The sequence below is a fragment of the Protopterus annectens genome, chromosome 8.part0, assembly GCF_019279795.1.
Source record: "Protopterus annectens isolate FY-2018-M chromosome 8.part0, PAN1.0, whole genome shotgun sequence".
Classification (NCBI taxonomy): Eukaryota; Metazoa; Chordata; order Ceratodontiformes; family Protopteridae; genus Protopterus; species Protopterus annectens.
In genome coordinates this window covers 879,087,785-879,109,673 of record NC_056741.1, presented here as the reverse complement: position 1 = coordinate 879,109,673, position 21,889 = coordinate 879,087,785, and the positions used below count along the sequence as shown (strand labels likewise).

General features: G+C 41.9%; 1 protein-coding gene across 1 annotated transcript in view; it reads right to left on the bottom strand.

Moving 5' to 3' along the window:
* Positions 1-4,097: 4,097 nt before the first annotated feature.
* PRAF2 (PRA1 domain family member 2) overlaps positions 4,098-21,889 on the bottom strand; it is a gene marked incomplete at its 5' end in the record, with an annotated part of 288,839 nt that continues 271,047 nt past the window's right edge. Inside the window, one exon of the mRNA XM_044080393.1 lies at positions 4,098-4,931. Coding sequence (XP_043936328.1) covers positions 4,792-4,931 — 140 coding nt within the window. The remainder of the gene's footprint in view (positions 4,932-21,889) is intronic.

Sequence of the window (21,889 nt, the reverse complement as noted above, 5' to 3'; positions counted from 1 at the left end):
TGCTTGATTATGCCACTCTAGCAGCTTCTTGCTGGGTTATAAATTACAACTATAAGGCTGTGTTATAAGCTATTCCAAGCAAAACACCGGACTCAGAAACGCCCAAAAAATTACTTACAAAAGCCAAAGCTTTTAGGACAGTTCCCATAAGTGAAACTAGGAACTGTCCCAATTTAAAACAGCATCTATTGTCATAAAGATGTAAATAATATAAATAACCCCAGTTTAGGAATAAAGTTGGCATGTTCCCTTGCTATAACTGTTCTTACTGTAAATTTATATGTAGCAATAATGAGTTAATACACCCGGCTATCAGAAAAAGATATAGTTTTAAATGCTTTGCCTGTAACCCTACTAATATAGTATATTTAACCACATGTTTAAGATGTTCCTGGCTTTATATAGGAAAAAGTAACACGAAGTTTAAGGAGCGAATAACAGAACATCAGTCAGATATACTGAGAAGTGTTATCATTAACTTCCTTGTGAAACATGTTTTAGAATGTGGTCCGGAAGATTATTTTAACTTCAGGGTAATTCAAGTACTGGCTAACAACCCTAGAGGAGGTGATGGATTTATGCTTAGAAGCTGATCGTACAACAGGTTTAAATATTGCAGTTACTGTGAAGCAGATTTTAAAACAGAAACAGGTGTTAAAATGACAGAGAATGAGTTTTTAATACAATGATGTTTTGTCTTAACTTTTACAGTATTTATTATATGCAAACTGAAATGCATGTGTCTAAGTTTTCAGTGTTAATTAGACTTTAATTTTCATTGGGGGCTGTGTCTTGTGACTGATTTTGAACTTACTATTTATGTAGGCAGTTGGTTTTATCTTGTACTAACACTGATGAAGGGAAATGTCCCCAAAGCTTTGTTTTTTATATACATTCTTTAGCATTTCTGAGTCCGGTGCTTTGTTTGGAGTATAGTCGTTTTGTACCGTTGACTCTGTTCACCATACACCTGCGATCCAGTGTTGCAAGGTGTGTTATAAGCTATAATAACTAGACGATTGTCTAAGTTAGCAGAATTAGCTGCCTGGGTCCAAATCTTACCCTTCAATGGACCATTCAGCAACTCTTCCATGCTTCCATGCTGTAGTTCATGAAAGCAAACCATAAGTAATACACTGGCAACAGACAAAAGGTGGAGGATGCAAAAACATGCTTTTGAAACCTGCTTATAGCTCCAAACTCCTTGTTTAGTGGACTGCAGTTGACAAAGGGTCACTGCAGAAACCTGAGGCCCGAACAGTCAGAAACCAAGGTTACTGATGCTAGGAATGCCTGGGTAAAAATAAAAAAATAAATAAAAAAAACAGACACCAACACTTTATAAGCAGGTGCTACTGCAACTGATGCCAGATACTGCAGTGCTGGAACAAAAACAACACTGTTTATACATGTGCTGGGAGTGGTGCCCACTGTTATTCTGGAAAGTGCTGGAATGAGTGAAACGTACTGGCACCAGATATGTACTATCAGAATAGCAGAAATTTGCCCAAAGGTGAAGGTGACATGTAGACAGTTCTAAATTCCTATGTTATGTTCTCTCTTTTTTTTTTTTTTTTTTTAACTGCTGTACTCAAGTTATTATCAGATACTGCAACTGCTACTCTGTTTTTTACCTTTACAGCCCAGTCATACCTGAAAAGCAGCCTTGGATCAGTGTACGTACCCAGTTATTTATTTACTGGCATTTGGCGAGTGGGTAGTCTGACCAGGTAATAAATTTACCCCCTTTTCAACAGACACCCAGGGAGAAAAGCTCCATAGGAATATCTTAATCAGATTACCATTAACATGAATTATGTTATTAAACCGTTATAAAAGTTTATAACATTTTTTTTATACATACAATCGTATATACACAGCTTTAACACACATAATGAGATCACCAATGGCAAGTGTAGTTCACAATAACAGTATACAATGTAGTAAAAGTTGTTAATAAATAAAGCAAACTGTTGTGCCCCAAAACAGGTGAACAGTGAAGCACTCCTGACATCTAATCATCAGAAGGTTTTAGCTGGGTTTAACATATTATTGTATAAACGATCAACAGCCTCAGAGATTGATGCTTCATGCATCAAGTATAGTTAAGGGTCCCAAATTGATGAAACTGGAGGATCAATGAGCTTTACCAGCCTAAACATAAAGCTGGCTTGGCATTTTGTAGTGTAAATGTTCTGGATGCTTCCACAAGGGGCAGTTGTTACAAAGAAGCAAAAACTTTGAAGTCACAGAAAAAAGCAAAACAGTAGGTTCATATAAGGTTACTAGGCTAATGGCCCTAGAGCCCTTAAAGACCTAGCCATATTTATCCCAAGTTGCCCCAATTGCTGGAGGTTAGGTGAGTGAAGTTCGCAGAGGTAAGGGTCTATGGTAGTTAATACTGACATTCTCTGTCCAGAAGGGACATGGGCGCCACCTCAGGAGTGAATTTGCAGTCACCCATCCATTGATCTAAGTTGCATATGAAAAGGGTCAGGGAGGGGCTCTGTTTCACGTGAACTGGAAGCTTGTTCCAGAGAAGCGGCAGTCTCTGGGAGATGTATCTTATCTCTCCAGCATGATCTTTTCATATCACAGGCTAGGTTAAGATCACTGAAGCGAGTGACCATCATGCAGTTTGATTTACAAATGTATAGCATTTCCATCATGGCCGGGTCAGAAACGGTTTTGTAAACCAGGCACAGGTCGCCCCTTAGCAACCTACAGGAGAGAGAATACAATTACAGGTTTTTTAGTCTTTCTGCATATGACTTATTTTGTGTACCTTGTAATTTCTTGGTGAGAAATCTCCGTGGTCTCTCCAATTGTTGCAGATGTCTGGTGAGGTACATGCAAAAGGGAGCATTGTACTCAATTATTTGTCTAATGACGACTGACTACATCTAGATACGATGCCTTTATGTATAAGATGTGCCACATAGAAGGACTTCCTTACCTGTGGTTACGCAATTGTCAAAGTTCGGATTGCTATTAACTCAAGTACCTGGATCACATACCACTGGGTCTATAATGTAATTAGCAGGGATGTCAGCTTTCCAAAAGGGAATAATAATGCAGAATTTTTGCATTTAGCTTTAATCTGTGGCTTAGGCATCAAACATTTGTCTGCGTTAACCCTCCCTGCAGTATATTAACATCTTTAGGGGGCTCAATGATTGCTTCCAATCTACAGTCATCAGCAATAAAGCAAGGATAATTCATTTCAGCTGTTTCTTAAATATATTTATTCTAGCAATCTATCTGGACAGCATATAGAATGAAGGGGAAATAATGGCTCTATTACAATGGGAGGGATGCTGAGTAGTGTATTCAAACCTGAAAGTAATAACCCCTAAAATGTGGCCATCCAAATGGCATTACAACTGACCTGAATTTCAACAACATATCGGTGGGCTGGCAGTAGAAATTAGAGCAAATTCTCCTGAAATTGTAGGATTAAGCAGGCAGACCTGAACCTTGCTTAAGTAAAGCTTGGCCACTGCAAAGTCCTGTGCAAGAAAATAGAAGTTAGAAGGAAACCAGCTACAGACTTTTCCCGAATACGGATACATTGAAAGGTGCGCTCCCAACTTCCAGAAGAAGAGAACAAATATGTGTTAGAATAATTTTACCCAATAAAAATAAATGGGTCATGAGAGGCACAACTATTTAGGGGGAGAAGCAACCTGAGAGTCAGCAAGATGAGCAAAAAATGAGAATATTTTCAAATAATCTAAAAATGTAATGTGGCCACGACCCTCTTCCATCAAAGGGTGCATACAGGAGGCTAAATAGTAAAACAGGTTTTGTCAGATATCATATTACTATAGCTTGACAAACAGAAAGAATACTTTAGGACAACACACACACACACACACACACACACACACACACACACACACACACACACACACACACACACACACCTTTTTGGCAGCTACATGATGACTTGCTCTGTACAGTCTGCCAAGCATCTTACGAAACAGTTACTTCACAATGAACTGTTAATATCTTACATTTTCCTTGATCCCTCAAGGACTGTTTTATATCAAAGAGCTATAAACACTCAACAAATAGTTTACCACAGACCACAGTACTGTTATTACATAGCAGAGTGCTCCTTTATTGCACATGCCCAGAGCTCTTTATCTATAAATGTTTTCTTTCCCTTAAGGTGGAAAGCTCCAAGGGTTTCTAAAAATTTTAACTGTGCCGAATGAGGTGAGTGCATCCAAGATGAAGGACAAAAGCCATCTAGGTGCAAACACAAATGTCTTAAAATTCTAGTTTTGCCAAAAAAGGAAAATAAAGCAAAAAATAAAAAAAAAATAAAAAAAGGCAGTGGAAGCATTGGTCACTAGGCAGCACTGTCTTTCGCTCTCTAGAAAGTGAACTGAAGTTTTACATAAATCACTAGGCAGCACTGTCTTTCGCTCTCTAGAAAGTGAACTGAAGTTTTACATAAATATAAAAACACAGAAAGTCATGGACATACTGTACTACTGAATGCAATGGTGATGGATGTGAGAGTAGATGTCATGGTTTGAAATTTAATGGTGATAATTTAATGGTGAGAATATGGCGGGAAAAACATGACAGCTAAAGTTCTGAAGTTCTCCTGTTTATATATCAAAGCTTGAGCTGGATTCTTGGAAAAGATCTGCTGCATCTTGGAAGAAAATGTGGAGCAACAGACTGCACTTGGAAGATGACCCACAGGTGCGTGTGTGCGTACGTGCAGCATTACACATGAAGTATTCCATTCTCTGGTCTGATGCTACCAGCCGTTGATTACGAGCCAGCCTCCTGTTCTTGTCCCAGAGCCTCCAGTAGCAGCCCCATGGGGGTCCTCTTCATGCCAATGCTCTCAATCTTGTTCTCAATTTTATTCTTCAGGTTTCGCAGGCGCAAAGAAGCATGAATAAGGATCACTGTGGGTAACACAAAAAATAAAAAATCAACTATATTCAGTTATCTTTGGAAATTATACATACAACTTTCTAACTATAGCATTTGCTTCAGAAAAGTTGTGATAAACATTTTCACAACCGAGTTCAAGTTGTTAACAGAATGTTAGTATTCATGTCATGGCTAAGTTGTTGACAAGAAATTTAACAACCACTTCTGCCTCTACCCATACCATATTCCATATTTTGGTTGCTTAAGTATGAATCCAAGGTCACAGTAAGAGTCATACAAATTGTCAAATTAGTAAATGTTGATCTAGTAAAGGTAAAACCATGTTGAAACAGGTCCAAAGGACAGTCCTTTAAATCAGTAGTCAAGATGGATAGTAAACATCTTTCAAAACTCTTATCCATCAAGGGAGTTAGAGCAACTGGCCTATAACTGGAGATATTATTCATGAAGCCACACCTTGTAAACCGGTACAACATCTGCACACTTCCAACTTAAAGGGACATAACCATGAAATAATATTGCATTAAAGAAGGATGCAATAAAGTACAGTTTTGTACCTACCATAAATGTAGATGTCCGATAGGTATGCATCTGCAGTCCTTACATATGGGTTGTCCTGCCTCAGGCAGCCCTTCGGTCGGCCGGATTCCAAAGTCTGGGTCCGGCGTCGGCTGATGTCGCCCCTTCCCCGACGTCAGAGCGCCTGGGGTATAAAAGTGTCAGCCGACGCCATCTTCCACAGTTTTTCTTGCCCCAGATGCCAGGTGCCCTCTAAGGAAGGCTAAATTTGGTAGAAATACAAAATATTGCAAACATGCACAGTAATATAAAACAAATACACCATAATAGATAACCCCAGCTAGCTATAAGAGGGATAAGTACCCAAGAAGTACCACAGAGGGGAAGGAGGGAGGGTAAACCTGACTGCAGATGCATACCTATCGGACATCTACATTTATGGTAGGTACAAAACTGTACTATGTCCTTCAAGGATGCATCTGCAGTCCTTACATATGGGTAGAATACCATAGCCAAGCTGGGGGTGGTAGGCTCTAAGAAAATGATGGTGTAGCTAAAATGCCCTGCAGGACTGCCGTAGCAAAGCCTGCTCTGGATCTGGAATATAAGGGTAAATTGTAATGCTTGGAAAATGTATGCACGAAGCTCCATGTAGCAGCTTCTAAAATGTCCTTGGTAGCCACCCCTCTTAAGAAGGCTGTGGAGGTGGCTGTAGCTCTGGTGGAATGAGGTCTGATGTTAGCTGGCACAGCTTTTCCATGATAAGAATAGCAGAATCAAATGCAATTTCCTATCCATTTTGAAATTGTCTGTTTGGAAATTGCTTTTCCTTGAATGCCTGCAGCATATGCTACCAACAGCTGGTCAGTTTTTCTGAAAGTCTTAGTTCTGTCCAAGTAGTAGCGTAACTGTCTATGAATGTCCAGGGTATGCAGAAGTTTCTCTCCCTTGTTTTGTGGGTTTGGAAAGAAGGTAGGCAGGTGAATAGCTTGGTTCAATGAGACCCTGGATACCACCTTTGGCATGAATGAAGGATTGGTTCTCAAGGAGACCCTGTCCTGATGAAAAATAAGAGATGGTTGTACTGCCATGAGTGCCTGCAATTCAGATACTCTTCTTGCTGAGGTTATGGCCAGAAGGAAGGCAGTCTTCCAAGACAGGAACTGTAACTCTGAAGATGCTGCTGGTTCAAAGGGAGGTAAAGTCAACTTTTCCAACATGAAGTTAAGGTCCCATGTAGGCACTGGTGGTTTTCTTGGAGGATTGATGTTTTTAATTCCTCTTAGAAACTGCCTTAGGAGAGGATGAGAGAAGACAGGTGGATCAGTATTGTATTCTGCTGAAATTGCTGAAGCATGAATTTTTATGGAAGAGTAAGAAAGGCCATTATGGAGCATGTCTGCCAAGTATTCCAGGATACGTGCCATGCTCATCACTGTGGCATCTAGGCCCTTTGCGGTGCTCCAAGTGTGGAATCTTTTCCATTTTGCTGAATATGTCTTTCTCGTGGAAGGTCTGCGAGCTTCATGATGATATCCTTCACTCTCTTGGATAGCTTTTCCTGGTGAGGAGTCAAGGTATTCTCCAGGCTGTCAGCTGCAGGGTTTTCAGGCTGGAGTGCAGAGTTTTGTAATTGTGCTGTGTCAGAAGGAGTGTCCATAGTGGTAGAGGCCACGGTTTCGTGTGTGACAGGCTCCGTAACAGTGGGTACCAATGCTGCCTTGGCCAGTCCGGGGCTATCAGAATCACTTTTGGCTGCTCTGTCTTGATTTTCAGTAAGACCTTGGTCATTAGTGGGAGTGGTGGAAATGCATACACTGTTAGAGTATTCCAACTGAATGAGAGGGCGTCCACTTTCCATGCTTGTAGGTGGCATGTCCTGGTGCAGAATTTCTTCAGCTGATGATTGTGGTGGGAGGCAAAAAGATCTATGTCCGGCCTCCCCCATGATTGTGCTATCTGAAGGAAGATGTCTGGGTGCAGCATCCATTCGTGTGGGTCCATGATATTTCTGCTTAGGCTGTCCGCCAGTATATTGTCTTTTCCTGGCACAAACTGGGATTGCAGCTCTATATTGAGTTTTAGGGAAAGTTCCCAAAGATTCATTGCTAGTCTGCAAAGAGGGTAGGAATGGGTACCTCCTTGCTTGTTTATGTACCACATAACTGTGGTATTGTCTGTCCTTATTAGCAGGTGGCCTTGATGTAGAAAGAGCTTGAAGGCCTCGATTGCATGAATCACTGCCAGCATTTCCTTTTGGTTTATGTGCATGCGCAATTCTTTCTGAGACTATAGACCTTGGATGCATCTGTCCTCCATATGTGCTCCCCATCCATGGTCTGAAGCGTCCGAGGTAATGGTTTGGCTGGTTACTGGTTTGCTGAAAGGCAGGCCCCTGTTTGACTGGCTTGCTTGGGCCCACCACAGGAATTCCTTTTGAAGGCATGGAATGAGCGGTATCAAAGCTTCTAGGCTGTGATTGTGCTGAGACCATAAACTCCTTAGGTACCATTGTAGTTTTCTCATATGCAGCCTTGCTTGTGGAATCAGAAGAATGCACAATGCCATGTAACCCACGGCCTGCAGAATTTTCCTTGCAGTCATCTGAGTTTGTTTGGTTAGATTTTTGAAGTAATCCGGTAGTTGCCTTTGTTTTTCTTCTGTGAGAAAAGCCATTTGGGTGGTTGTATCTAGTTCCGCACCCAGAAAAGTTATTCTTTGGGATGGCACAAGTCTTGACTTGTGAATGTTGACTGTGTATCCCAAGGCCTGTAGTAGGCGGATGGCATAATTCAAATGTTTTTCCAAAGTTTGTTGGCTGTCCGCTTGTATAAGGCAGTCGTCCAGATATGGGTATATTTGAATCTCCTGAAGTCTGCAGTGTGCAATTACTGATGCCAGGCATTTCGTGAATACTCAGGGTGCAGTAGATAAGCCATAGGGCAATGCTGAGAATTGATAATGCTCTGAACCTGCAAGAAATCTGAGGTGTCTTCTGCAACTTTGTCTGATAGGGACATGCAGGTATGCCTCCTTGAGGTCTAGAGTTACCAGCCAAGACCCCTTGCCCAGCATGGGAAGGAGTTGCTGTAGGGTCAGCATTTTGAATTTTGGCACAATGAGATAAGTATTCAGTGTGGACAAATCGAGAATAGGCCTCCATTGTTTTTCTTTTCTTGGGACAAGGAATAGTCTGGAATAAAATCTTTGGCCTTGTTCTGCGAGAGGCACCTTTTCTATAGCTTTCATTTGCAATAGGTTGGCAATTTGTTTTAAAGCCTCTGCCCTCTGATTTGGTGGCAGGTTTGGCATTCCCTTTCTTTCTGGTAATGTATGGAAATGGAACCTGTATCCTTTGTCTATTATTTGCAGTGTCCATTTGTCTCTTGTAATACTGTGACAATTTTTTGAGAATAAAGACAACTTTCCGCCCAGAGGTGCTTCTAATTGAGCCCTGGTCGGCGGGGTCAAGGTAAAGTCATTGAGTCTGTCCTTTTGCAGCAGTTGTTGGACCTGCACTACCTCTCTGGTTAGGAGGCTGCCATTGACGTCCTCTGTAGGAGCCTCTAGCTTGCCCTCTACCTCTGGCATGCCTGTTCTTGCCTCTTTGAAATCTCTCTTCCGGAAAGGACCAATTCTTAGAAGGCCAATTTCTGCTGAATCTTGGTGGTTGTACCTGGAGGAAACCTTTGACTGTTTGTACAGATTTTGCCTTTTCCTCAAATTTCTTTAAGACCTCTTGAGCAGTGGAGCCAAATAACTTTTGCTTTTCCAGTGGAGCATCCAGAAGCTTAGCCTTAACATGATCTGGCAGAGATTGTTCCTTCAGCCAGGCATGTCTACGTATGACTGCACCTGTCATTGCTGACCTACATGAAGCTTCCAATGCATCATAACCACACTGCAAGAAATGGTTGCTAACCTGTTGTGAATTATGTACCAGATCCTGAAGTGACTTACGATCTAGGGGTTCAGGCGAAGACAGTTTTTTCTGCAATTCATCTAACAAATACTCTTGGTACTTTATCATATGAAATTGGCAATTTAAACCCCTCATAGACAGAGTGGAAGAAGTGTACACTTTTTTACCCCATCTCTCTAAAGCCCTGGACTCCCTTTCAGAGGGGAGTGGATTTTTAGAAGTGGCAGCTGCAACCCCTTTAGGACCCTGGGAAATAGTTTCTGGGTCAGCAGAGTGGGCCTTGTAAAGGAAATGATGTGAGTCCGGGACCCTGTAGTACCTATCGGGTTTAACAGGAGCTGGAGGAAGGGTGTCAGGGGTAGTGCTAGACTCAGAATACACATCATCAATGACACTCAAAACAGGAGGAATAGCCATAGGTCTATGCTGAGGTAAATGAAGGAAAGTCCTTAATCTCTTCCTGGAATCGGAGAATTCCTGGCCCTGCCATTGGAAATGCTCTCTCATGGAGTGAAGGGTCTCCCCAAAGGACAGCTCTTCAGGAGGGGAGGCAGAGGGAATAAATTCCTCTGCATCAGAATCCTCGTAGGCCGTGAAGGCCTCCTCCTGGTAGTCTGATAGAGCAGAGCCATCAGAGGCCTCATCAGAGGACTGAGGTTCAGCAGACTCAACCCTGGGCCTCTTGTCTAGTGGGGGTTGAGAGCCCCTGTCCGGATGAGGCTGAGAGCCCCTAATTAAGGAAATAAGGTCCTCAGCCAAACTTAGTATCTGAGAACCTGTAGTGGATCCCTGAGAAATAGACTTGGGGAGGCAGGGTTTTTTGTTGCTTAGCAGCTTTAGCCCTAGTGAAAGCTTTTATGGACATGGATGCAGGAGGCCTGGCTGCCCCACGTGCTGGAGTAGTTTTGTCTAGGGGGATGGTGTCGGTAGGTTCCTGAACACCGGTTTCCGAGGGTAATTCTATAACCGACTCAGAAAGGGCCTCCGGGACTGAAGCTGTCGGTTGAGCGGTTTCTACGGACGGAAGTACCAAGGATTCAGTTTCAGCCGAGACTGAGACACTCGCGGCAGGCCTAGGAGCGGTTTCAGCCGAAACCACGGTCCACGTGTGTCGGTCCTTGTCCTTCCGTTTCTTGGTTAAATGAGAAATCGGAATCTCCGACGGCATTTTATAAGAGAAACTAGCCCCAAAAAATTCCTCTGCAAACTCCGACCGACGCCTAAGAGTGCGTCGATTAAAGGAGGCACAGGCAGAACAGGCCGAGACGTCGTGGTCTGGGCCTAGGCAGGGGAGGCAGTAGGAATGGAAATCCTTATGAGGTATTTGTTTCCCACAAGTCAAGCAGTTATTAACTTTAAGCGTTTGATCTGACATCGGCTGAGGCAAGAAAGAGTCCCCAACGGGGTACTTAGCTTTTCGAAGTCTTCGGTAGCTGAAGTTACAGGAGCTGGCCGACCGGCACTTGCGAACTGCTTCTGCTTCGGGCACCACGCGGCAAGAAAGACTGGGGAAGATGGCGTCGGCTGACACTTTTATACCCCAGGCGCTCTGACGTCGGGGATGGGGCGACATCAGCTGACGCCGGACCCAGACTTTGGAATCCGGCCGACCGAAGGGCTGCCTGAGGCAGGACAACCCATATGTAAGGACTGCAGATGCATCCTTGAAGGACATCTGTAGAAATACATTTAGCATAAGTAACTGAAAAGCATCCCAGTAAGTTGTCAGGATCCAGAGAAGGTGTCCAATGATTTTCTTACAGTGTCCAAACTAAAAAATTGACATTCATAAATATCATTCTCTAAGGTATCCCTAACGCAACAATTGACCCTACTAGTGGAATCACTCAAAAAAAATGTTTAACACCTCATCTAATTCTACTTCTTCATACAATACTTTCTACACACAATAATACGGACCACTCCATTTTTTCACCTTTAAAATGTACCAGTCATGTTTTGAAGCAAGTGTAAATAACAAACCTTTGAAGACGCATAAAACCTCCTTACCATATACAGAACCAAATCATACAGTTGTTGGTGCAAAAAGTACATTGTTGCCAAGGACGGCCCCCCCTGGATGTTTTTCTCAGAGATGAAAATCTTGCCATGACATCATGAAAGACCAAACCCACAATAACGGACTTCATAAATTGAAGTATAAACAACTGTATTTTGTTAATTACATACGACATCCAAATCATTACTAGTGCAAAATGTATACAGCCATTAATTAAATTGAAATGTTTTAGAAAACTAAAATCTGGGAGTAAAGGAGAGGGCAAAATTTCTAAAATACATGAATTAACTTTGTACTTCCTACAAATACTCAGGATATCTTGAACCAAATTATATATATATGGTTCAAAGAGGTGCCCAACAAATCATTTACACTTACATCAATAATTACAAACTCGTACATTTTCTTACATCCTAACATTTTTTTTAATCTCACAAGAATGTATTCAATTTATCAACCACTGAGACATGAAACATAACACTTACTTGTAAAGAGTAGGGATTGCTTTATTTTACTTAACATCTTAATTCATTACATACCATATCTTATTTAAACTTTCATATCCCATATTTACATTTCAAAATATTACACCCGCATTAAATTTACACCTCAAAACAAAGGAATTATTCATATTTTTTCACCTTTAACATTTTTCTCTAAACCCCATTCTTTCATCTACAACCATCCTCTTAACACTTCATTTTCTTTCTTATTATATAACAAAATCCTACCTTCTTTTCCACAAAACTATATTGCTACGAACAATATTTTATCCCATTTATCAATATCACATTTCCTTACATTTTCATACTTCCCATCTAAAATCATGTCCATATTTATACATCCAAATCCATCCCATTTGCATTCATTTTTTTAAATCAAAAACATTACACTCTTTTTACCATCCAAAACAATGCTTTGTTGTTTCTTCATAGCAATCAATATACATTCTTTCCTCTATTAACTTATATTACCTTTAACTGGTAACTTATCTAATAAGATACTCAAAAAAAAAAATAAAATAAAAAAATCCCCTGCTTCATAAAAATTCTCAAACTGTTTTTTTTTTCAATCTTTTATAGCCTTTTTTCCATTAAAACTCTAAATACTTTTTCAAAATCATGCTACACACCAGTCCTTCTATTTCCATCAACTTCATTTATTTTTAGATTCCATAATTCAATTTTATTTTCATATTCCTTCTCTTCCATCACTTCTATTTTCGTTTTCCCGTTTTATGTTTCCATATGTCTATATTTCACAAACAAAATTTTATCTGTCATTTTTGTTTCTCTTTCCTGATTACCAAAAACAGATGCATAGATGCTAAATGTACCACTGGATTTTCCCAATTCAGACCACCTTCCTCTTTTTTAATTATAAAATACCCCTCTTCCCCACTGGATTCAGTCTTGATAGCCAAATAAAACTGAAAAACATCTTTAATAACTCTCCATTCAAGTACGAAACATCTACACCCCAGTATACTAGCTTTCCTAAAACATGTTTCAACATGTATGTCTTTTTCAAAATGATAGATAAAATCTTTTACACCAAGCTAGTAATCTTTTTATTTCTTCCATTATGTCTCCCCATTGACTTATTATACCTTCATTTTCTCTAAATTTAATTTCCAAAACCTTTACCTCCTTTTTTGTGATATATACCCACTTTTTATAACCTGACCAAACACTTTACACTTCATTTTCTTTAAACATATGCTAGCCCTTTTAACAGCTTTTCAATTCTTATTAAAACCTCACCTATCCATTCTTTAAAGATCTAAATCATCTGCATATTGGTAGTACAATTCTTTCCTCCATTTCCAATCTTGCTTCCCCCATCTCACACATACATGTCTGCACTACTGCATTCACTACTAAAACAAACACATGTCCAATGGACATTCTTATTTTGCTACTCTCTTAGTATTTATTTAATACATCCATCATAATCTTTATTCAAGATATTTCATTATGTTTCCTTATTACAGTAACAGTTTTTTGTATACCATAAGCCTCTAAAATTTCCACACTGCTTCATAATTATAGTTATGTACTCACCATAACTTGGTATCTGTGTTGTCCATTTTCATTCTTCTCACAAATAGGTTTGGATCCTATCCTCATATCTGACTCATCCTCATACACTAGACTTCAGATCCAGCTCTTGAGCTCTTGAGCTACTGCCGCTACCCATTAAGCCCTATTCCATCCTCATTACCTTAGCTTGAGTTTGCTGCTTAATCTCCCAATTGTCTAAGAAGACAGAAACATACAGCAGAAAAGACAAGGCTCAAACCTGGAACAGCATGGTTTCAAACCAGTCTAACATCAACTTCCAGGAGCAAAATGAAAATAAACACAGATGTCTAACTATGGTGAGTACATAACTTATAAATCTGTTGTTGTCCTTTTCATTCTTCCTCACAAATGGGACAGAGTCCCCAGCTACATAGTTGTGTGGAGGCCCTCATGGAAGGACATGTTGGAGCACTGTCTAACAAAAAGATGCTCTGCTTTGGATATTATGTCTAACTTGTAATGTGTAACAAAAGTATGAGCCTTTGACCAAGTAACTGCAGCACAAATGTCGTCAGTGGACGCCCTTGACCAAAGAGCTGTTGAGGCAGCCATTGACAGAGTTGAATGAATTTGAGGAGGTCTTGGCAAATGTAGTCTTTTCTGAGAGTAAACCATAATTATAGGATTAAATATTTAGCTGATAATGGGCAACTTGAATAAACATATTGGGACAGACAGAACAGGATACAAGAACTGCCTTGGTCCACATGGGTGGGGCAACAGTAATAAAGAAGGAGAAGCCATTCTAGACTTTTGTCTGGCGAATGGCTTGATAGTGGCCAACACATGGTTGCGAAGGAGACAGTCACAAGATCACATGCAAGAGTAGCCAACATGCGACTGAGGTAGACTTCCTCCTAGTAAGGAAAAGGCACTGGGGTAGAATTCATGGTTGCAAAATCATTCCCAGTGAAACAGTTGGCCCACAGCATAAACCACTAGTTGCCGCAATCAGCTGCAAACAGTGGTCAGAGAAGGCTCCAAGGTCAACAGAGGCCAGGCTGAAGACCTGGAAGTTGACTGGAGAGAAAGTACAGCAGTTCAAGGAATTACTCAGGGCTCTAGCACCCCAAAAAGAGGAGGAAATAGGTGGAGTTGAAGAAGTGTTGCAGCACCTAAAAACAGCATGCGTTAGGACTACAGAAAAGATATGTGGCCAAGCCAGGTATGGAAATAAGGTACATAAGGAAAGCTGGTGGTGGAATGCAGAAGTCCAAAAAGTTATCAAAAGAAAAGGAGTGTGGGAAGAAGTGGGAGACAGAGAAGACTGACAAGGCTAGGAAGGACTACTGGTTTGGCTAACAAAGAAGCTAAGAAAGAAGCTGCAATAGCAAAGAATAAGGAGGCGTTCTACCAACTTCTGGAAAGTGACTCAGTAAGGGGCACAAAGAAACTATATCAGGTTGCAAGGCAAAGACAGAAAGATAAAGATAGTCAGACAGCCTTCATAAGGGATGCCAGCAACAACCTGCTCACCAGTCCACAGGACATCAAAGGCAAATGGAAGGAGCATCTTCAACAGTTTCTGAATGAAGAAAACCCCACAGAAGCTGTATTGCCCCAGAAATAGCCTACAATGAGAGAAGAAGAGAAGCCCACCTTAGAAGAAGTAAGAACATCACTAAGGAAGATGAAGTCATGGAAAGCAGCAGGCTCACATGAGGTCAGAGCAGATATGGTAAAGATGCTGGGTGAGATAGGGGAGAAATGGCTCCTGAGGGTACTAATAGCAGTGTGGAGAGAAAGGCATATCCCAGATGACTGGAGAATAAGCATACTCGTGCCAGTGTACAAGAACAAAGAGGACATCCACAACTGTGGGTAGTACAGAGGCATCAAACTCCTACCACACTGCATGAAAGCTCTGGAGAGGGTGACAAGACAATTGGATAAGCAGAGAAGTAGAATGCAAGATGGGAGATGAGCAGTTCGGATTCAGATCAGGATGCAACATGATTGAGCTAAAGTTTCCATTGAGACAGATACTTGAGAAGAAGCTAGAGATGAGGACAGAGTCCAACTGGGCATTCCTAGACTTGGAGAACACATATGACAAGGTCCCAAGAAAGCTGATCTGGGCACTACTGCAGTGTTTTGAAGTCCCAGGAACATTGATAGAATTAGCACTGGCTATGTACAAGGACCCAGTGACTCAAGTACGAACAGTGTTCGGCCTCACAGAGGGGTTCCCAGTGGGAGTGGGTGTACACCAGGGTTCAGCTCTGAGCCCACTGCTGTTCACACTGGTGATGGACTACATTAGTAAACGGGTTAGAGGGGACAGATCAACAAAGTCGATGTATGCAGAAGATGTGGCAATACAGGCAGTCTCTGAGCTAGAACTTCAGCAAAGGATAGGAGAAAGGAATGCAAATCTGAAGGCACATGGGATGAAACTGAGCACAGATAAGATGGTGGCAATGGCAGCAAATTGGGGAAATCAGAAGAAGCTGAGAATAGAGATAGAAGGGAAGATAGTGGAACAGGTAAACAGCTTCAAGTATCTGGGAGGGGTGGTTGAGGAGAAGGGTAGTCTGAATGAAGAGGTCAAAGCTAGAATCAGAGGGGCTGCAGCCATCTGGCATAGAGTATCAGGTGTAGTCTGTGACAGAAGAATGACAAAGCCGAAAAGTAAGGTGTACAAGATAGTGGTGTGACCAGTGCTAAGGTATGATACAGAAACCTAAACAGTAAAGGCAGAACTGATGGAAATGAAGTGCTTGAGAAAGGTGGTAGGATGCACACTGTGGGACAGACAAAGAAATGAGGACATAAGAGCAGAAGCCAAAGTAGCTCCAATTGCAGAAAAGATCATGGTGGTTTGGGCACATGTGCAGAAAAGCAGAAGACAATCTGGTGAGGAAGATTTGGGACAGACTGGAAGAAGGTAAGAGGAAGTGAGGACGTCCAGCCAAGAGGTGGATGGTTTATGTAAAAGAAGATCTGCGACAGTCAAGCACAAGTGCTGAAGAAGGCAGGAGTGTGGCACTGAACTGAGAGAGTTGGCGACAGAGTAACTTTAGATACTGCTTGACCTAGGCGATTACCGGAAACGGGTATGAAAAGCTGATGTGACTTTGTGAATTGTTTTGTTCTGTGAAGATAAAAATGTAGTCTTCTGTACACATCAAGGAGATGAAGCATGTATTCTCCTTTATTAGAAAACTTTAGGGAAAAAATGGTAACTGAATGGATTGATTAATGTTACTTTCAGATGCCACTTTAGGAAGAAAGGAAGGGTTATAGTTCATACAGAAACCCTGTCTTTGTGATAAACAATGTAAGGAAACTTAGCTGAAAGAGCCTAGAGTTTAGAAACCCTTCTCACTGAAGTTATAGCTACCAAGAAGAGTTTTCAATGAAAGAAATTTCAGGTCACATTTGTCAGATAGTTCAAAGGGCTTCTGAGTTAATCCTTGAAGAACCACAGTAAGGCCCCAAGGAGGGGAAGGGTCTTTTATTGGGGATCTGATAAGAAAAATGCCCTTCATGAATGCTTTACACAATCTGGAAGACCTCAGAAAAGTAGATTTCCTGAATGGAAATTCAAAATCGCTGCCAACTGAAGTTTGACTGCTGAAAAGCTTTGCTCCTTCCTTAAAAAGAAATGCTAGAAAAAGACGTATGGTTGAAACTGGGTCTGAAAAACTGTCGATGTTCTGGCTAGAAACCCAAATAGAAAATCTTTTCCATTTGCTTCTGTAGACTTTTTTTGTAGAAGCTTTCTGGGAGGCCAAAATAATAACGGGACCTGGGGAAGAAAGCCAGGACTGTCAAACTATTACTGAAGTGGAAAAACCATGTGGTTAGTTTGTTGGCGTGGAGACTGGGATGTTGAATTCCTGACTGATGGGGCAGGAGATCCTTAACAGGATCCAGAATCCATGTGGTTATCACAAGTGAGACTGCAGGAAGGGGAACCATACTTGCAGAGGTCAGAAGGAGGCAATGAGGATGACCATGCTCTTCAGTCTGTTTGCTTTCTGTAAGAATTTTGGAATTGTGGAAGAAGAGGGTAGGCATAAAGAAGACAGTACAGTTTTGTCCCTACCATAAATGTAGATGTTCGAGTGCTAATACAGCTGCAGTCATAAAGTACAGTTTTGTACCTACCATAAATGTAGATGTTCGAACAGGAATGCATCTGCAGTCCTTACAAATGGGTTGTCCTGTCGTCAGGCAGCCCTTCGGTCGGCCGGATTCCAAAGTCTGGGTCTGGCCTCGGCTGGTGTCGCACTTCACCCGACGTCATAGCTGCAGTTCTTCGGGTATAAAGGCATCAGCCGACGCCATTTTCCTCAGTGTTTCTTGCCCCAGATGCCAGTTGCCCTCTTGGATAGCTAAATTTTGGATAAATGCCAATGTTTCCAAAAAGTAGAAGGCAAATACAAAAAATAAGCAAGTATGTACATATATACAAACAAATACACCATAAGAGATCCCCCCCAAGCTAGCTATTAGATGGGCAAATACCCTAGGAATACCACAGAGGGGAAGGAGGGTGGGTAATCCTGACTGCAGATGCATTCCTGTTCGGACATCTACATTTATGGTAGGTACAAAACTGTACTATGTCCTTCAAGGATGCATCTACAGTCGTTACAAATGGGTAGAATACCATAGCCAAACTAGGGGAGGAGGAAGAAGAAGTTATGGTGTAGTTAGGATCCCTTGCAAAACAGCAGTGGCAAACCCTGCTCGGGATCTAGAGTATAAAGGTAAGTTATAATGCTTGGCAAATGTATGCACGGAGGTCCAAGTAGCAGCCTCTATAATGTCCTTGGTAGCCACTCCTCGTAAGAAAGCTGTGGTAGTGGTTGTAGCCCTTGTAGAATGAGGCCTTATGTTCTGTGGAGTTTGCTTTCCATGGTAGGAGTAACAGAATCTGATACAATTTCCTATCCACTTGGAGATTGTCTGTTTTGAAATTGCTTTTCCTTCCCTTCCTGTTGCATATGCTACCAGAAGCTGGTCAGTTTTTCTATTGCCCTTGGTTCTGTCCAGGTAGTAGCGCAACTGTCTATGTACATCCAAAGTATGCAGCAGTCTTTCCCCTGTTCTGTGGATTGGGAAGAAGGTAGGTAGGTGGATAGCCTGGTTTAAAGACACTCTGGATACCACCTTAGGCATAAATGTAGGATTTGTTCTCATGGACACTATCTTGATGGAAGATTAGGAAGGGTTGTACTGCCATTAAAGCCTGTAGCTCAGAAACCCTTCTTGCTGAGGTAATTGCCAGCAGAAAAGCAGTTTTCCAGGATAGGTGTTGAAGATCTGCTGTTGCTGCTGGTTCGAAAGGGGGGAGTGTCAATTTTTCTAGCACAAAGTTCAAGTCCCATGCTGGTAATGGTGGTTTCCTAGAAGGTTTTACATTTTTAATTCCTCTCAGAAACTGCCTGAGTAGAGGATGCGAGAAGACAGGGGGTTCGAAGCTGTATTCTGCAGAAATAGCTGATGCATGTATCTTGATGGAGGAATAGCACAGGCCTGTATGGAGAAGCTCTGCCAAATACTCCAGGATGTTGGCAATGTCTACCTTTGACACATCTTTTCCCCTTTCAGTACTCCAAATGAGAAACCTTTTCCATTTTCCTGCATAGTTCCTTCTTGTTGAGGGTCTGCAGGCCTCAAGGATAATGTCTTTAACCCTTTGGGATAAATCTGGGTTTGTTGCTCTTAAGTAATGTTCCAGGCAGTTAGCTGCAGAGTTTTCAGGTTTGGATGTAGGGTGTTGTAGCCGCTCTGAGTTAACAGCAAAGGAATCAGGGGTAGTGTCCACATTTTCCCCCGAGACATGCTCCTCAGTAATGGGTACCAATGTTGTTTTGGCCAGTCTGGAGCTATCAGAATGATCCTTGGACGTTCCTCTTTGATTTTCAATAGCACCTTGTGCATCAAAGGAAGAGGTGGGAATGCATATGCTGTCAGGCCTTTCCAACTGAAGGATAGAGAGTCCACCTTCCAAGCAAGTGGGTGGTACGTCCTTGTGCAGAATTTCTTGAGCTGGTGATTGAGTGGGGATGCGAATAGGTCTATTTGTGGCAGTCCCCATTTCTTTGTGATGACCTTGAAGATGTCTGGGTGTAGCATCCATTCGTGAGCATCCGAGGTAGTTCTGCTTAATTTGTCTGCTAGGATGTTTTCTTTTCCCGGTACAAAAATTGCTTGTAACTGAATGTTGTAGCTCAGAGCCATATTCCATAGGTCCAGTGCCATCCGGCATAGAGGGTATGAATGAGTGCCTCCCTGTTTGTTGATGTACCACATGACTGTGGTGTTGTCTGTCCTTATCATCAACTGCCCTTCTTGGAGGAATGGTCTGAAATTCTGGATTGCTAGTTTGACTGCCAGCATTTCCTTTTGATTTATGTGCAGGTGCAGCTGATCTGGAGTCCATAAGCCTTGTATTCACTTGTCCAGCATGTGGGCCCCCCAACCGAGGTCTGAGGCGTCCGTTGTGATGGTTTGGCTTGGTTGAATGCTGTGGAAGGGCAAACCTGGGTTTGACTGGCATGCCTGAGCCCACCATAGGAACTCTTGTTTCAGGCATGGGATTAGTGGTATTTCGGTTTCTAGGCTGTGCCTGTGTTGAGACCATAAATTCTTCGGGTACCACTGTAGTTTTCTCATATGCAGTCTGGCATGAGGGACCAGGATTATGCAGGATGCCATGAAGCCCAAGGCCTGCAGTATTTTCCTTGCTGTTAGTTTGTTCTGCTTTGTTAATGCCAAGAAGTAGAGAGGAAGTTGTTCTTGTTTTTCTGCAGTTAGGAAAGCCATCTGTTTTACTGTGTCCAATTCTGCACCTAAGAAGGTTATTCTTTGGGATGGTATCAGTCTTGATTTCTTTATATTAACTGTATATCCCAGGGCTTGCAGTAAGCGAATGACTCTTTGTAAGTCTTCTGTTAGCTTGTTTTTGTTGTCCGCTTGTATCAGGCAGTCGTCCAGGTATGGATATATTTGGATTCCCTGAAGCCTGCAGTGAGCGATTACTGATGCCAGGCATTTCGTGAACACTCTGGGCCCAGTAGATAAGCCAAAGGGCAATGCTGAGAATTGATAATGCTCTGATCCTGCAAGAAATCTGAGGTATCTTCTGCAATTTGGTCGTATGGGGACGTGCAGGTATGCCTCCTTGAGATCTAGAGTCACCAGCCAATACTCCTTGCCCAGCATGGGAAGAAGTTGCTGTAGGGTCAGCATTTTGAATTTTGGAACAATGATGAATGTGTTTAAAGTGGACAGGTCGAGAATAGGCCTCCAATTTTTCTCTTTTCTTGGTACCAGGAATAGTCTGGAGTAAAATCCCTATCCTTGTTCCATAGATGGTACCCTTTCCACAGCTCTCATCTTTACTAATTGAGCTATTTGATTTAGAGCTTCTGTCTTTTGATTTGGTGGTAGGTTTGGCATTCCTCTTTTTCCTGATAAAGTATGGAAATGAAACCTGTAGCCTTGGTCTATAGTTTGCAAAATCCACTTGTCTCTTGTGATGTAGTGCCAGTTTTTTGAAAATAAGGCTAACTTTCCGCCTAAGGGTGCTGCTATTTGTTCTCTGGTAGGTGGTGTCAGAGCCAAGTCACTGTGATTGTCCTGTTGCAGTGGTAGTAGTTGTGTCTGTGCCTCGCTGGTTGTTACCTTGCCACTGGCGTCCCCTGTAGGCACCTCCTCTGGATTGATTTCTGCCTCTTGAACGCCTATTCCTGCCTCTCTGATTTTTAGAGGAGTCTGGAAAGGACCAATTTTTGGAAGGCCAGTTCCTGCTAAACCTTGGAGGCTGAAAAATCTTTCACTGTTTGTACAGATTTTGCCTTCTCTTCCATTTTCTTCAGTACCTGTTGAGCAGGAGAACCAAATAAACTGACCTTATCCATAGGAGCATCTAATAGTTTTGCTTTAACATGATCCAGCAAGACCTGTTCTTTCAACCATGCATGCCTTCTTATAACTGTGCCAGTCATGGCTGATCTAAAGGAAGCCTCCAGTGCATCATAGCCACATTTTAAAGAATGGTTACTAACCTGCTGAATGTTATGCACCATTTCTAGAACATATTTCTTATCTAAAGAATCATCAGAGGACAATTTCTTAGTTAACTGATCAAGCATAAACTCCTGGTATTGGATCATATGAAACTAACAGTTCAATGCCCTAGCTGAGAGAGTAGCAGAGGTGTATACTTTTTTACCCCGTCTCTCTAAGGACCTGGATTCCCTTTCAGAAGGAAGAGGGTTTTTAACTGAGGTCGAAGCTACTGCCTTAGGCCCCTGGGAGATAGTCTCGGGATCTGCAAAAGGAGCCTTGTATAAATGATGATGTGTGTCCGGGACCCTGTAGAACCTATCGGGCTTAGCAGGGGCTGGAGGCAAAGTATCAGGAGCAGTGCAAGCATCATTAAATGCATCATCTACAACAGGGAGA